This window comes from Anser cygnoides, chromosome 5 (assembly GCF_040182565.1).
Source record: "Anser cygnoides isolate HZ-2024a breed goose chromosome 5, Taihu_goose_T2T_genome, whole genome shotgun sequence".
Lineage (NCBI taxonomy): Eukaryota > Metazoa > Chordata > Aves > Anseriformes > Anatidae > Anser > Anser cygnoides.
In genome coordinates, this window is record NC_089877.1 from 63,535,980 (window position 1) to 63,553,299 (window position 17,320).

The following is a 17,320-nucleotide window of genomic DNA, read 5'->3' on the forward strand; positions in this document are numbered from 1 at the left end:
GATTTTTCTGAGAGTAGCCAAAGCTTGTGCAAGTTTGCATGCTTTTCTATATTTGGTTTTGTTTAATTTGATTGTACAAGGCTGTTGAAAAGTCTAGCCGAACATTTCCACTTTCTGGCTCCGTGACCGTGCCATCTTACCAGGATTTACACGGAAAAAGCTTCTGCTTCAAATCCCACGCAGGTTTTTCTCAATGATCTCACAGTCCAGATCCCGTTGTGACTTTATTTTCTGCTCCGTGAGTCCTGGATATGAAATTAGCAGTAGCTTCGGGAATAAAAATCTGCAAATAAAACAAATCCTCTGCGCTTAGTGTGCCCATAACTTTGTCCTTGCAAAATGCAGCTGCCCCCTTCTTGCCTTCCTCCTGCCCCAGCGGGTGCTGATGTGCCTTCTGCCACTGTGCCATGGCATGGGGGAAGATGTCCTTCGTGGGGTGGCATCGCGCACGTGGCTAGCTCCAAAATCCCACTATTGCCTTCGGGCTTTGGCGGAGCGGCGTGGGATGCCTGCGAGGCAGTTCCCATCTGCGGTCAGCACTCGTGCTCCTCCCCACTGGCACGGCACCGTTGGTGCCTGGGCAGTTTTCGGAGATGCTCTGTGGGACAGGCAAGGGGAGAGCGCGGCGCAGGATGGGTGTTAGTGGGAGAGGGGAAAATATCACATAGGGGCTGGGAAAATCCGTCCCGGGGACAGTGCTGGGTTGTTAACGAGCCCCTTGGTGTCCCAGCCACCAGGCTAGGTGATCCATGGATCTGTCGTGCGTTTTTCCTGCTTTTTCCCTCCTCTCTGTCCCATTTCTGGGTTAATGCTGTGGCAGTGCGCAGGGACCCCGTTGCCCGAGCAAGCCCCCGTTGTGCTAAATTCTGCGTGAGCAGAAAGAGCCTCCTTTGTTCAGCAGGGCTGGCAGCAACAGCCAGAGGTGAGGGCTCGCCAAAACGATTCAGACCCCTCGGTACACCCCTTAGAAAAGCGAGGCACTCATCTCCGAGGTGGCTTCTGGGTGCTATTGAGCGCAGCAATTACTTCTGTCTGGTGGCGTTTCGGGTCGATAGGCGCGTCTCGGTTGACGCCTCTGAATTTCTGCTTTGATGTCTTTTGAGGGTTCGTTCTGGTCCCGGTTTTAACTGGCGAAATGGGGTCTTTGTTGCAGATGTCAAGAAGGACTGGTCGGATCACGCGCTGTGGTGGGAAAAGAAGAAGACGTGGCTCCTGAAAACTCACTGGACGCTGGACAAGTACGGGATCCAGGCTGACGCCAAGCTGCAGTTCACGCCGCAGCACAAGCTGCTCCGCCTGCAGCTGCCCAACATGAAGTACGTGAAGGTGAAGGTCAACTTCTCGGACAGGGTCTTCAAGGCGGTTTCCGACATCTGCAAAACCTTCAGTAAGTAACGGGCCGCTTGGTTCAGCTTCCCCCTCTCTTCCCATACACGTGCGTCTCCGTGAGCTCATCGAGTCGCTGCCGATTTCCACCTTCAAGCCCCAAACACCCGGGAATCGACACCTGGGTGTCTGCCCTTCCTGCCTTTCAGATCTCATCTTTCCTGGGTAAATACTTAGGTAAAAAAGCACGCTGCAGACACAGCCGATGGAGAGATGCGGCGCTGAACACTCTTCATAACCAGGCTGTGCTCGGCTTTGCAGGCGGCAGGGCGGCAGCAGCCCCGCTCTGTGTTTAAGCCATTGCTGTTGGGTCCTAATTTTTTTTTTTTTTTCTGCAAATTTATGCGCTAGATGACAAACAAGCCCTGCAATAGGAAATCTTCCAGATGCATGGGTTCTTTTCCAGAGGAAAATCGTATTAGAGGTTAAGTGATGATGCTCCGCTATAAAACTGTCTGGTGGAGGGAAGGGACCGATTCTTCCTCCTTCCTCCCCGACTCCTCCTTCCACTTCTTCCCTCGGTAAATTTCCCTTCAAATGCGCAGTGCTCGCCCAAGGCTGCTGCCTCCGGGCATCTCCTTTTACCCATTTTCCCAGGTTTCTTATACCCCCCAAAACCTGGGCGCAATCTTTCAGCCCGGAGGGACCGAACGATGTTCTCGCTGCCACCCACTTCTCCTCCGCGCGAGGGGCAGCCTCCCCTCCCAAAGGATGCGACGCGAGCCGAGCCCTGCCATAGTAAAATCTATTTCTGCTCTCCAAAAGCGACTCTGGTTACTCTTGGCTGACCCAGTTATTTCACGGAGCAGGAAGCGGCCGGCTGGAAGCGAGCTGTTACGACATGGCCCCCTTGCATCCGCGGCTAAGCCGATATATATAGCCGATGATGGAGCTTGATAGGGCTCTCCGCTGCTCCTTTCCTGTTTTGTTTTTGGGGGTTTCCTTTTGATAAATATTGGGAAAATTCTCCTTAAAATAGAAAAGCCTTAGCCAGCGTGATTTCCGAGTGGATTTAGCGTCCTCCCCCATCTTCCATTGCCATTTTCAGTACCTTGAAGACAGAGGAGTCACAGGCGTCTGCTTTGCCGCTGCTGAATCTTTATAGCAGTGAGTCACGTCAGGAAATTCTGGTAGAGTTAATCACGTAACGAGGGAGCTCGCGCTGCCGCCGCAGAGCAGTCAGAACCTTAAATGGGCCTGCAGCAGCTATTTATTTAACTCCGGGACTCTCAGCGTATTTATGAGCAAACCGACAGGATAATGCTAATATTTAAAGATGTGCAAGGGGGGGGAAAGCTGCTCGGAGGGCTGCAGCTGGGCAGTGATAAGAGCTCTTTGCAGCAGGCAGGAGCGGCACATCTGTCGCAGGCGTTTCTGAGTTTTCTGCGGTGGCATCCAAAGCGCTGGGCTAAACGTGCCTGCTGGGGGGGAAGGAGCAAAAGCAGGATTTGGCTGGAAACCCCCTTCCTCTTTCCATGCCTTACACCAGCCCGAGCCGTTTGACGATGGATGGAGACTACGAGGCTGAATACAGCGATTAAATCTTGTTTAGCCCTTCTCGTGGTGTTTACTGGAAGCCAGATGTTCGGCAGAGCTGCAGGGGAAACGGCCACATTCGGCGTGGGGAAACGGGGCTGGGACTGGAGGCTCTTCCCTGCTCCATGGAGGTACACGGATGCCTCTATATCCATATATAATATAGTTTCATAGCTGGATAGTTCATATATATAACTTTTAACTTATGTATCAGATATATATATATATGTATATATATATATATATATGTTTATATGCGTATAGGAACCAAAATCCTTCCCCCTTTCCTTTTTCTCCAGCACATCCCTCTCTTGGGGTCTTGCAGACCCTGCTATAGCGCCTGTTTTCCTCTCTATTCCCCCCCACTTGTGTTTATTCTGCCCTGTTTCTCTCCATTACCTTTCTCCTGCCCCCCCCAGCATCTGTGCAGGGAGCACCAACACCAACGGTGCTCATTGCCTCCCCAAGGAAAACTGAGCAGATATTTCAAGGTAGAAGGGGAAAGAGGTAATCCCCGCTCTAACAGCACAACTCTTTCCTCTAAAAATCCCTTGATTTCTAAAATTACAGTCCATTGTGGCCTGAACCAGTGTCCAGCAGAGAGAATTGTGTTTGGGAACTGCTCACATTTCAGCTCTGTTTGCTGCCTTTGCCCCCAGAGCATTTAATTACATACTTCAGTAATTTTAACATATGGCATGATTAAGGAGTAATTAATCCTTAAATGTAAGTAATTCCTCATGTCACCAGGGCTCTAGCTGGTTACATCTATAAAATACCCTACAGGCAAGCAGGATCACACTTGGGTGTATTATTTGCATTGCGCCTTTTCTTATATTCACTTTAAATTATAGAATGTGACAAGCTTTAGGGTTAACAACCAGAAAGCTTAGCAATTCCTGGAAGAAGATTCCCCGTGCGGTCCTGTTCGTTGTGCATGTGTTTTCCAGCCGGTGGGCAGCTGTTCTCTTGGGATCCTGAGGGCTGCACGTTGGGATGTAGAGATGTCTGAGCTCTGCGGGGAGAAAGCCTGGGCTGGAGGATGCTGCAGCCGGGGAGCATCCTCTGGCTGGAGCGGGGTGGCCCGAGAAATGATATTTCTTCTGCAGAGGTGTGGCACGTGCAGTGCTGCAGCCCTACGTGAAGGTTTTGCAACAGCATGGGTTCTGCAATTTGTGTAAAATGAGGGAGGGATGGGGAAGGAGGGAGGCTGCCGTCCCCTAAGGCAGCTCAGAGTTTCTGCCTGCTGCGAAAGGCTCTTCGGTCTTGGAAGTGGCTTTTCGCCAAGTGGTGCCTGAGACTTCGTATTTCTGTCAGGGGCTGAATTTCCTGCAGAAGGGGAACGGGGAATTCACGTTAGAGCAATAGCAGATGAGGAATGCTGCTTGAGCTCTGTGGAGGGAAATTGCGAGTCAGAGCATCCTCTGACGGGACCGCATTACCAAACCAGGGCAGCTCTGCTGCCCTCAGACCTGCTGCTTTTTGGACCTGCCGGCGAGGTTGCTGCCGTTCTGCATCTCTCTTAATTAAAACGAGGTGTCATTATTGCAATCCAGCCGTGACAGGTTTCCATCCCCAGCAGGGCTGTAGCAGAGGCTATCGTCTCCTTGAGCACAGCAGCCAGGCATGTCATGTCACCCTTGGGATTTCTTCCTGAAGTCTGTAATCTCGTGCAGATGGAAATTATTGCGGAGAGCAGCCCTCGCCGCTGCTGTGCCGGGGCTCTCCTGGGGCAGCCCAGAGGGGGATGTGGGAAGATGCTGGAGCCTCTCGCACATCCCCCCCCCCGGTGCTTATGGAGGTCGTGTGAAGCTGGAAAAGGCTCCCCCATTCCCAATGGCTGGGCTGCAGCCCCTCGATTCCCACAGCAGCCGGTGGGGAGGGTCAGCCTGCGGGGCGGGGGGCGACGGAGGATGGAGGCAGGAGAAGCGGAGCGGGGCGGAGGATGGAGCGGGCAGCCCTGGCCCGAAGGCTGGCCCTGGCTGCATGCCCGGGCAGCGGGAGGACAAGCTTTGATCTGCTATTAAAGACCACAGAAAGAGAAAGTAAAACTTCCCTTTTTTTTGTTCAGGGACTGCCAGAGGTGCCGCGGGGACGAGCAGGGTGCTGCGGGCTGGGGACGTGGTGCCGCTTACGGGTGTCCCACGTGTCCCCCTCCCGTTTGTCCTGCTTGGGAGATTTTCCTGCCCGGCAGACAGCTTGTCAAATATACAAATACGATTCGACGTGGCCGCAGTTCAGCACTCGATTGGTGTGGGTGGGAATATCTCCACCGGAGGTCTGGGGAGGTGGGGGATGCGGCTGAACGCACAGAGCTGGCTGTGCCAGCGTGTAACGCACAGCCGTGTCACGGCTCCTGCTTGACTGGTCATCCTGCAGAACTACACGCAGAGAAATCCTCCCCTCCTCCCCAGCTTCGTGTGATCGCAGGGCGGAGGATGCTTCGCGTCTGCTCCTGCCATCGCGCCGCTTCCTTGCAGGCTCCCCTTGCTGCTGCTGCAGCTCCCCGTAGGTTTTTTTCCGTGCACACTGGGAGCAGCGATGGACTGCAGGCAGGATACGCTGCTGCTGGCAGGGCACGTGGGAGAGGAAAAGCAAACAGAGCCCGAAGTGTGAAGGTTTTTTTCCCATGCTTTTGCGTTTCCTGCCCCAGCAGTGCTGCTTCTCTCAGGGAAGTAGCGTGTGTCCTGGGAGCCCCAGGACGAGAGAAAGTTGCTGCGTGCCGAGATGGTGGCTGGTGGGAGCGCTGGGAGGAGGACGGGTGCCCGAGCCGGGAGGATGCTGCCCTGGGAGGAAGGGCTGCTCCGTACGGATCTCCAAAACGCGTTACTGCTCCCTCCCTTGTCCCCCCTGAGGCTGTGCAGGACCCAAAGAAGTTCCTCCGGGTCGTCTTTTCCCGCTGAGGCATCTCCCCCAGCTCCTCCGTCCTCATCCTCGGGGAGCTTCGTGAGAATTAATCGCCTGGTTTGGAAACCAAGTCCATGGAGCACCTGTGTTAAGCAGCAGCGGTTCCCCTGCCTGCACCCATTCTGGGTCCGATCCTCAGGGACACCAAAAAGTCGGAAGCCCTCTTGCTCCAGGAAGGGTCACCCAGTCCTGGGGAGCTCATGGGGCCGAGGATGGGGCTGGGGAGTCCCCGCTTCTTCCCCTCGCCTCTCCCTGCCCCAAAATAGCAGAAGAACATGACTGACGGGAAGGCGATAGCTGATCCTCCTCGCTTCTCCTCCAGCCACCGAGTGCAACCCGAGACGAGGTGGCGGTGGCATTTGGGAGCTGCGTGATGCAAGCCCGAGCGAGGCGACACCGTCCGGCAGTCTAGACGCTGAATATGACCCTACCTTTTTTTTTTTTTTTTTTTTTCCCCTCTCTTTATAAATGGTCTCTCCTCCAGTACAGAATGTCCTCTGCCTTCTGAAGTATTTGTAATATTTCCACGCCCTCAGTTGCCAAAAAAACTTCTATAAAAAGCTGCTATTTCTGCAAAACTGAAACCCGCTGGTGCTCCTAGATGCACAGCATTCCCAGGGCTTCGCCCGGCTTCGTTAGCATGCCGAGCAGCAGCCCGGCACGGCTGGGTGCAGCTGGAGTTAAACGCAGAAAGGCCTTGGAGCAGAGCATGGGACATGGGGACAGTCACTCCTCACCCTTGTAAAATTGCCCCCCGTTGCAAATAGTGAGGGTGCAGCCCCGTTCTCCCCCCATGGCAGGACGTGCCCTGCTGCCACCCGCTCTGCCTCCTGCCATTTGCACCCAGAAATATTCCTTTAGGTTCCTCTTTGCTGGTAGAGTGCCTTCAATCTCCTCTTTAAACCTTTTTATCTTCCCTCACGCCCTGCCGCATAACAAAGCAGTGCTTCTCCTAAAATGCTGGGGCTGAAATGGTAAATTCATGGTCCTGGTAAATGCATGTGAGCGTTTGAGGGGTGGCACCGGCTCTCCCCTGGTGCGGTCTGGGGATGCTCAGCAGCACCACGAGGATGCTTGGAGGCATCACGCATGTCCCAGCGCAGAGACAGAGCCGGCCGAGCAGCGAGGCAGGGTTTGCTGCCTTCTGCTACCACGAGCAGAGGTTTGGCAGTAGCGCAGCTATTTCTAAATATGTCTAGGGGATGGGTGTGGAAGGAAATCTTACCATTTAGAGAGTCTGCCAAATTGCAATGTACTCAGCTTTTTAAATTGGGAGGCCCGAGTGTGCCGCTGCCAACTTCTTCATTTCGCTCTTTTCCTCTTTTATTGCTTTCCTATACTCGTCCACAGCTGTTGTGTAGGATCCAGACGAACACCAGAAACTGGACTGTAAGAGAAGTAACGAGATGGAATCGCAAAGTGACTGAAATGGAAAAAAGTATTCCCCTTTCCTCCCCCCCTCGCCGTCCCCATTCTGCCTGTCGAGTAACATCACTTCGTATGTCACTGCGTGAGTCAGTGAATTTTTTCATCCTTACTCTTCTGTTGACAGAGACCCTTTAAATAGCCTTCCATCCTGAAGACATTAGGAGGTGCTGGCAGACCCGGTCCCGCCACCTTCCCTAGGATTATTCTCCCTCTGATGGCTCTTTATGGCCCGATGCAGAGGCTATAAGTGGATTTATTCTCTTGTTTGTGGCACTTAATCTAATGAGTTTAATTCGACTTCAGCTGCAGTTCAGAAACTTCAGGGAAAGGCTCGAAGTGCCGTCTGGGCTCTAAAAGGCATCTGGTTAACTGGAGCCTGGGGATTCCGTCCCACTCGTGGAAAAAAACATCAAAACATTCAGCGTTTGGCTCCTCCTGTCTCTCCGACGGCCCTTTTTATTAGCCTTGTGCTTACGGTTGGCTCCGTCGCTGCTCTCTGCCTCCTCCTCCTCCTCCTCGTGGGTCCCCCCCGCCCGATGCCGCCTGATTTTGGCTCCGGGTACCGCTCACACAGCGTCTGCAAGAAGTGCCCTCAACTCTGCAAACCCCTCTGACAGCTTGAGAGACCATTTTTCGGGTGGCTTTGCAGATCGCTGCCCTGGCAGCGAGTCGCTAATCCAGTGGGCGCTTGGGTTTTCCGCAGGGAATTTGGGAAGGCAAAGCCCGTGCCGGGGTCAGCCCCGGTTTGGACAGTGCCCGTGACACTTGTCGGGCATCTCAGGAGGCTTCGCAGGATGTCCTGACAGAGCTCCTTGCCTGGGGCAGCAGGCGCAGAACTTGGCTTTTACCCAAATAAATATTTAAGCAGCCGGGCAGCTGAAGAACCCATAATAAAATGTTCTGAATGCGCGTGGGTATACAAACCCAGCAAAGTGCTGAGGACCTGCTCCGCCGTCAGCTGGGGTACCGCCTCCGGTACAACTGGGCTCTTATCTCCAGGCGTTCCCAAAGCTATGTGCTTTTTTTTTTTTTTTTTTTTGCCTTAGGTTTGTTTTGCAGACTTTATCTTGAATGAGTTTATGTTAAAGATAAGGCAGTGATACCTAGGTCTGTCAGCTTACGCCTCGAAACAGAATTTGCTGATTCAAAAAAAAAAATCGTAGTCTTAGGTTTGAAATGGGAAAGGAACGGGTTTTGAGGTCTCATTTTTCTAAGAATCATCATGTTGAAGTGCAAAGGCTGTAATTTTTATGAGTCATTGGTTCAAGACATTGGTGATCCAGTGCAGAAATAACCCACTTCAAAACACATTTCCTAGCTGAGGGTAACTGGATGAGCATTAAAGAGAGGATTTCCCCTAAATGCTGTCTGTGCTACCAGTAAAATTATGGAGTTTTCAATGCTTCAAGAGCTAGGCTAACCAGCTTGCCGGCCTTTTAAGGCAGCCAGAAATGGGGTAGAAAAATGAATGGCAACTTCTTCAGAGAGTTATTTTTCGTAAAATATCAAAACTGGATATTGAAAGTAGTGTGCTTTCCCGTACTTTTAAATTTTGGACAAGTCGATACGTCCTCAGACACCGCTTCCAGTGGATGATGCCATGTTGTGGATGTGGTCGGTACAAGAAAACCACAGATCTGATCTCTCATCATGACAAGAACACGTCCCTTAGAGCTCTCACATCGTCACTTGGTGTCCCCTGACCCCTCGGTGTGCTGCTTCGCCGCCTGCGGGACAATCAGGGTGGTTTGAACCTTCAGTGGGGACAAAGCAGCAAAATCCCCCCTTCTTTCATGCCAAAACCCATGGGTTTTGATTCTGTCTCTACATTCCCAACTCCTTTCCCATGGCTGGGGCCAGGGCCAGCCGCGACGCACCTTGGTGTTAAAGATGCAGCAGCCGCGTGATTCAGCCCAAAAGAGCGTAAATTTTGAATTTTACAGCCTGCAGGACAGCTATTTTTCTTCAAAGCCAGTTTTCTGGGCGCAGTCAGTCCAGTGTCCTGTGGAGAAGGAGGATTTCATCCCAGCTCTGCTGCTCGTCTCTGGGTGGGAGATAAATGGGTACAGCTGGGCCGGGTGAGCTGTGCATGGGCTGGAACAGAAATGAGGGATTACACGGGAAGGAAAGGCCAAGGGTTTGTCTGCAGCGAGACACAGCACAGGCACAGACACGCTCTTGCAAGCAAACGGGAAAGGAGATGCTGCAGGGAGCAGAATGCCTTTGTCCAACAGTTGGGGAAATTTATCCTGGAGGCTGAAAAGCCGCCTTCCCCATCACGTTTCTGAGATGCCTGCTATGAAAATCACATGCGTGTGCTCCCCTCACCCGAGGGCATTTCCCTTTCTCGGTAAAACCCAATGGGTTCAACGGGCCCCTTCTGCTGGGGGGGCTGCAGAAATGGTTCCCACTCGGATCTGGCTGAGAAGAGGTTTCTGAAGCAGGTTTTGGTGGCACTGCCCCTCCATACAAGCATCCTGGTGGCTGCCACCAGCCGTGCCGGGGCTCGCGGCAGGAGGAGGAGTAGCTGGGTTTCCACGCGCTTGCACAATAAATAGAAATAAAATGCTAAATGGATCATTTACAGTAATTTCTCGTAGATGTTGCCAATGCCATCTGTCTTGTGTGTACAGACAAGGAGTCTCTCTTTAAACAAACACAGGCCCGGAGGATGACAACAAAAGCATAAATTGAAGAGCGAGCTCACAGCGCATCAGGAGGTTGCTGCTGCAACCCACCCGCTTCTGCTCGGAGGTGACCTTTGGCAGGAGCAGCCTGGTGTCAGCCGAAAAACGGGGAGGAGATGTTAACGGAGGCCTTCGCGTTTGGGTTTGGGGCTGGAACTGAACCTGGGAAGATGTTTTACCCCAGAGGACAGCTCCAGCGAATGGCCATCTCCAGGCGCAGCGTGACTTACCGAACAGCACAAACCTGTATCAAGGACTTGAGATTTCTCACTCCGCTTTTGTACTTTAAAGACGTCTCTCTTGCTTTTATGGCCAGAAGAGAGGGGCTGGGGCTCTGAGCAGCTCCTCGTCCTAGTTTCCAATTAACTGGAGCACTACCATCTGCAAGCCCTTACACCCCGGACAGCCTCTGCTTTAGCTACAGTAACTAAACAGCATGTTTGCCAAGCTCGTCTCTATTCAAAACACGCTTGAAGAGCCTTTGTAAACTTATTAATCATAAGCAGTGTCAAGCATTTTTTTCACCAGTAGTTTACTGAAAGATTGAAAAGCGCAGCCAGAAAATGTGCAAAGTTGCTTTTCACTTTTTCTCTGATTCGGGGGTAGGAACTGGAGACACGCAGACAGTGGTGTTCGCTTGCCTCTTGTGTGCTTGTAGCACGGCAGGGCTCATTTTTATTCCCCCTGCAACCCAAATTTCTGCAGTTGGCTTCAGTGGGGTTCTGAAGGCTCTGAAAGGCCGGTTTGTCCAGCAACCAGCTCTTGGGGTGAAACTTGTGGTTTTTCACTTGAAAAAGTGCTCAGCGGCGGAGGAGCAGCAGTGCTCTTGCATGGCAAGGATGCTGCTGCGCTGTGCCCCGCGGCGATGCACGGCTTTGAAGCAGCTGCCGAAAACTTGCAGCATCCTTTGTAATCCGAAGATAGCGTCATGAACAACTGAGAAACTATAAAAAGTCGCTTTGAAATCAGATGGTCAAGCGTTGGGCCGTCTCCAGCAGATTGCTCTCAGGAGCCGAGCTTGGCCTGGAGCCCTTCTCTTGGCCTCTTTGAATGGTTTCAGCTGAGCGGCAGCATCAGTTGCTAATGCACCATAAATAAACAGCAGAGTATAAACCTTGCTAGCAAAATACCAGGGGAACTCCTCATTTTAGGCTCTGCTGCATGTTGTCCCATGCTCATGATCCTGGTTATCCCAGCAGATTTTTTCTTAATGAGATAAGCTGGAGGCAAGAAGAGTGAATCAGAAGAGCTGTCTGTATTCGCGCTCCGGGTATTTATTGCTAGAAATGGTCAAAAAGTAGTGTTGAGCGGAGGTGAAACTAGCTGTTGTGGGGAGGGAGCTCAGCATGATGGACAGTGTTTGTGTAGTAATAATAAATCAGTGTGCACTTTAATTAATTAAAGCTGTGTCAGAGGGTGGTTTGGGGTGGGAGACCCACAGTATGGAAGATGGGTAAATCCAGAGGTGCTGGATAAGGAGACACCAGGACAGAGGCATCTGTCTTTGCATGTCACCTAAAATCACATCCCCCCGATGTGGCAGGCACAGCCAGGTTGTTAGTTGTGCCCCAGGGGAGAAGCAGAGGTTGTTGTACAAACAGCACCGCAGGCTGGGCGTTGTGGTGCCCTTTGTGGGATGGGATAGCCCATGCTGTGGCCCCATGGAGCTCACGGTGTCTGCAAGCAGGGAAACAAAGTCCAGGGACGGGACACAGCCTGCCAGGGAAGTCGTGCTGTAATAAATTTAAAAAAATAAAGTAATTTTTGGAATGTGCTATTTATAATGGCAGCCGTACCCTGGCAAATGTGGAAACTGCATCATGTCCAGCTGTGTGATTTAGCGGCGCTGCACCTATGTAGGCTGCTGGGTCCTGCTCCATCCCGAGTGCTCCAGCTGGGGATGCTCCAGGGATGTGCCCTGTGCCTGAGCACCCAACGGGAGCGTGGGCTTGGAGAGAAACAGGCTGGGGATTGCTCACAAGAAAAGCCAGATGTGTCTGTCCGCCTGGGGATGGTGGGAATCGTGTCTGATAGAGGCAGATCTGGTTTCTTGGCTCATGGTGTGTCGCTGGGTTGGGGCAGAGCCTGCTCGCAGCCTGGTGTTCTCATCCGTCGTTTCTCACAGGGAAAGAGGCTGGGGTAGGAAACATCTGCTGCATCACGGAGCAGCACAGATGTGTCCTCTTCAGGTCACATGCTGGCCACCGAATTCCAGGTTTAATGGTATCCCTGTGGCTGGGACCAGACAGCAAACACCCACTGCTGCCGGCGTGGTCACCACATGCGTTGGGTAAAATGCTGACTGTGTAATCCCTCATGGTTTGGGTGATTACCGGTTGTCCTGCTCAGCATCCCTTCTGGTGGGGAAGTGCAGCCTGCTCCGACTCTGTGCATCCTCTCCTCCCTGGTGGACGAGCCCTCGCGCCCTCCTGGCCATGCCAAATGAAAGCAGCAAGTTTCTCCCCAGGCAGTCCGATAGGAATCGTAACGTGTACAGCTGCAAGCTTCAGTGTGCAGCTGAGATGGGAATTGTGGTCACTTTCCTTAAAGCGTCAAGGATTCACAGCTTCGCACATTTCTGTGCATTTTGGGGGAAAACAGCTGGAGACCACCAAGGGGCTTGAGCAGGGACAGCCAGCTGCAGGGGCAGCTCCAAAGCTCTTCCTTGCAGGCTCAGGTGTGACCAGAATCTCCTTTTTTTTCTAATTTGAGCAGTACTTCAGAGCTTGCAGATCTTTTTGCAATCTTTCATCATTGCAATGAAAAGGCTTTGTGCCCAAGTGAATGCCAGGACAGTTCCTACCTATCGATCTATGTGGAGCAGAGAGGAGATGGAGCCCTGCTCCCCGCTTGGGGTCCCCGTGCCAGCAGGGACCTCTGGACACCCTCCAGAGGGTTTCTCCTGAGGGTTTCTTTGGTCTCTGCTTTCCCGGAAAGCTGCTTCCCACTTGGAAGTGGATGCATGAAGTGTGACACCCCAAAATACCTTTGCCTGGATATGATCACCCCAAGCCCCCAGAACAGCAAGAGCCCAGTGATGGAAACCAAATGTGTGGCTCTTTAATTGGCCAAGCTGGAGTTTACGTGACAAGAATTGATTCCTGGGGAGGATTTTGTTACCCAGTCACCCAAATCGTGTAATCCCTTTTTCCTACATATTTTTATGTGTTTCTCATTTTCATTAGTCATGCAGATTGTGCGCTTTGTAGAAGCAAACCATGATACTGCCATGGCTTGAAGCACTGATGCACTTCGATGCTCTTCATTTTCAGTTACGTGGTTTTAGAATTATTCCGTCTGGTTTGGGGCAGGGAAGTGGGAGAAGCTGGAGTCCCCCTGGCAGGGCCCCCTGCCCCCAGCCCCATCCAGCCTGGCCTGGGGCACCCCCAGGGATGGGGCAGCCACAGCTCCTCGGGGCAGCCTGCGCCAGGGCCTCACTGCCCTCTGAGGGAAGAATTTCTTCCTCATATCTAATCTAAATCTACCCTCTTTTAGTTTAAAACCATCACTATCACTACATGCCCTTGTAAAAAGTATCCCCCCCAGCTTTCCTGCAGCCCCTTCAGGCCCTGGCAGGCTGCTACGAGGTCTCCCCGGGGCCTTCCCTTCTCCAGGCCGAACACCCCCAGCTCCCTCAGCCTGTCCCCGCAGCAGAGGGGCTCCAGCCTCTGAGCATCCTCGGGGCCTTCTCTGGACTTGCTCTAGTATGTCCGTGTTCTTCTTGTGCTGGGGGCCTAGAGCTGGGTGCAGGGCTCCAGGTGGGGCCTCACGAGAGCAGAGCAGAGGGGGACAGTCCCCTCCCTCGCCCTGCTGCCACGCTGCTGCTGGTGCAGCTCAGGACACGGGCGGCTTTCTGGGCTGCAAGCACACATTGCCGGCTGGTGGCGAGCTTCTCATCAACCAACACGCTCAGGTCCTTCTCCCAAGGGCTGCTCTCAATCCATTCCCTGCCCAGCCTGTGTTTGTGCTTGGGATGGCCCTGGCCCAGCTGCAGGACCTTGCATTTGGCCTTGTTGAACCCCATGAGGTTCGCACAGGCCCACCCCTCAGGCCTGTCCAGGTCCCTCTGGATGGCAGCCCTTCCCTCCAGCACCACACAGCGTGTTGTCATCAATGAACATGCTGAGGGTGCGCTTGATCCTACTGTCCGTGTCATTAAGAAAGACATTAAACAGTACTGGTCCCCATACAGACCTATGAGGGACACCACTTGTCACTGCTCTCCACCTGGACGTCGAGCTGTTTGCTGCGACCTTCTGGATGCGGCCATCCAGCCAATTCCTTGTCCACCAAATAGTCCACCCGTCAAATCCACATCTCTCCAGTTTAGAGACAAGGATGTTGTGCAGGAAAGACAAGGATGTTGTGTGTGACATTTCTAGTCTGATAACTAAGTAATTGGCTTGACTCTTGTGTTGCTGCTGTGGATGGGAGTGAACCTGGCCCGTCACCTAGGTGCCTGAATAGAGGGGTTAAATATGTATAAAGAAAGATAAAAAAATAGATAGTTAAGGTATAAGCTGCTGGTGCAAGGAAAGTGGTTTGTTTTGTACAGACTGGGTCTCAACTTCACTTCTGTCCATTGCAAAGCAGGAAAATCAGCCAAGAGATTGCAAGTCACTGGGTGTTATTCCTAAAGGATTTTCTTTTTCTTTTTTTTTTTTCCCATTTTTCCATCCTGCCTTTGTTAAAGAGGTCTGTTTTTTCCCCAGACATCAGGCATCCAGAAGAGCTCTCCCTTTTGAGGAAACCCAGAGATCCATCAAAGAAAAAAAAGAAGAAGCTGGATGATCAATGTGAAGACGAAGCCTTTGAGCTGGAGGGCCCGCTGATCACGCCGGGGTCGGGTGAGTCTGGGTTTGCTTTGTGGTGATGCGCTTATGGGGAGCAGAGTGGGAGGAAGCAGCCAGGTAATAAAATGGGAGTGCATGCGGGGAAAAAATGTATGGCAGTATTGATCTGACCAAATTCCTTAAGGTCTGTGCAAGAAATGGACCCCGAATTATTTCCATAAGTTATCCAGGGCTGCTGCACGCGGTCGTGACGGCGCAGATGAACGCCTGGGGCTGTGAGGTGTGCAGGGGAGCAGAACAACGCCAGGCTTTATAAAATAATAAAGAAACACATAAAATAAAAAAGAAAGTGTGACCACTTGAGCATGCAGATTGTGTTACTGAAATGTTTTCTTACCCTATTAAGAAAGAAGTTAAATGGAAAACCATTCCTAACTTCAAATTCCAGGTGCGTTTTAGGCAACACCGCTGCTTTAAACCTTATTTATAGCCCACCAGAAATAGTCGTTTTATTAATTGCATTAGTGCTCCCTAATGCTAAGGGCGTGGCTATAGGTGGTAACGCTAAAAGAAAGCTCTCATTGTCGGGGGTTTCTTGCTGCTGCGGGAGTTTGCCAGTGTGGCTCACAGAGCACCGCTAACGAAGCAGCACTGCTAACGGAGCAGCACCGCTTGCCGCAAGCAGCAAATCAATGCCAGGAGTGTTTGCAAGCAGAGAGGTGTTCTGGCTCTGCTCCGCAGAGGCTGGAGGCTGGGGCTGGAAGGATGAAGGCGGTCAAGTGGGAGCACTTTAACCCTAATGGACTCGCGGAGACAGCCGCAGCGATGCGTGCTGGCGGGCGGGCGAGACGCGTCTGGCTGCCAGCGCTCCTGGATTTAAATCCAGCGACAAGAGGGAAGCAGGGCAGCATTAATGTTAAAAAACAAACAACCTTGGGATTCAGTAAATTTGTATTAATTGCTCTTGAATTAACCAAAGTACAAGTGAAGGTCACAGCAGCGTGCTCAGTGGTGCTCTGCAGGCACGGTGCTCACCCCTGCATGCCTGCGGGCAGCTTCGCACGGGGCACGGGCACAGGGGAGGGCTGGCATCTCCCCTTTTCGGCAACCAACTTGGGGGGGCAGCTGTGGGTCTGCATCCCTTGTGGGATGGAGGGGCCCGGGGCTCCTGCACGAGCTTCCCAGCTGCTCAGCACCACCCTGGGCACTTCTGGAGGGTGGGCTGCAGAAGCCCCTTGGGAGCTTTGCAGCAAGAGAAAAATACTCCTTTTCTTCTTCTGTTCTCACTCTTTCTCTTCTAAGTGACTTAATAATACTTCTGGACTAGTCCTCATCCACTCCTGGCTAGAGGAGCTTTCCCTGCATCTTTCAAAGCTCCGGCCAATTTTCATTTTCATTTGGCATTTCCATCAGGAGAGGTAGTCATCAGCCTTTCCGAAAGGCAACGTTCGCAGAGAGCATCTCTGTTAGATTAATAGGAAATACTTGGCTTGCTTTGTGGGAAACGTATGCAAAAGACATTTTTTAATTTAAATTATTTATTACTCTTTCAGTGAGTCACTTTGAACTATCTTACAGTTTTTTCTTTCCTGCACTACTTCTGTGAATGAAAGGACTTTTGCTGCAGGTTTGATTACTGCAGCTACCTGCAACGTTTAGGTCCTGTTAGTTAGACGTCATGTTTTTAATCTGAATTAATTGTTGCTGCTGTTGTTCCAACATCAGTTTGTGCCCTGAATGCTTATGTGAAATGAGTTAACATTTCTGGATCTGCTTGTTTCAGTGCATATAGATTTAATGGGCATTTTTTTGTCACTGAGGACCCCACATCTGGCAATGCAACCAATTTAAACCTCTGTAGGCAGAGCTGTCAGTATACCTGCAGTAAGTATTGCCCAACACTTTCCACTGAAATTCTTGTTTTCACTTGTTTATGAGTTAGCCAAGCTTATAGCTATTTAAGCTGAAACTTTCCGTGACATTGCCTGCCACAGGCAAATTTTTTAAGGAAAACTTCTGAAATGTTTCTGAACGACTTCAGTGGCCTTCTCAGAAGGTGATATGGAGAACATCCACGGGGAAGCTTTGCTCCTCTGTGCTCTGGAGCAGAGACTCGAACAGAGGGGAGCAGGGCTTGCACGTGCATGGATGTCCATGTGAACATCTGCCCGATTTGGGGCAAGAAGTGGGTTTTCCTTTCCTTGCTCCATGTTCAGCCCTGTCCACGTGAGGCTGGCACAATGCAAGGGCTGACGGATGGAGGCAAGGAGAAGCCGCTGCCTTCTCCTTGAAAGCGTGAAGCTCAAAGGGGGATATTCCCATCCTGCCGTGATTCCTGCAGCATTTTTGCTCAGCCTCAGTTTCCAGCTCTGTCCCAGTGGCAGGTTCCCACGCTGCTTCCCAGTCCCCAGGCTTTTGGTCAGAACATGAATCCCAACCAGGGTGCCAGCCGACCCAGCAGCAGCATTAAAAAGCATCCCAAAGGTTTTCTTGTTCGATGGCGCCTGCCAGCTTTCACTTACATTTTCCATCCTACCAGACAGTTAATAACTTAACAAAGGCCAGTTCCGTGTATAACCCCCT

The 17,320-nt window shown here is 51.9% G+C and overlaps 1 protein-coding gene and 1 long non-coding RNA gene across 5 annotated transcripts in view; one reads left to right on the plus strand and one right to left on the minus strand.

Moving 5' to 3' along the window:
• Positions 1-17,320, plus strand: part of FERMT2 (FERM domain containing kindlin 2) — a 47,377-nt gene that overhangs the window by 14,751 nt on the left and 15,306 nt on the right. For all 4 annotated transcript variants that reach the window (XM_048066132.2, XM_048066133.2, XM_048066134.2 and 1 more), the window contains exons 2-3: positions 1,154-1,387; positions 14,657-14,791. In XM_048066132.2, the coding sequence (XP_047922089.2) occupies positions 1,154-1,387; positions 14,657-14,791 (369 nt within the window). The remainder of the gene's footprint in view (positions 1-1,153; positions 1,388-14,656; positions 14,792-17,320) is intronic.
• LOC136791010 (uncharacterized) lies at positions 3,069-8,264 on the minus strand. Its single transcript, XR_010832070.1, has 2 exons — positions 7,733-8,264; positions 3,069-7,216 (listed from the first exon to the last, which is right to left on the minus strand). It is a non-coding gene; the product is annotated as an uncharacterized lncRNA (long non-coding RNA).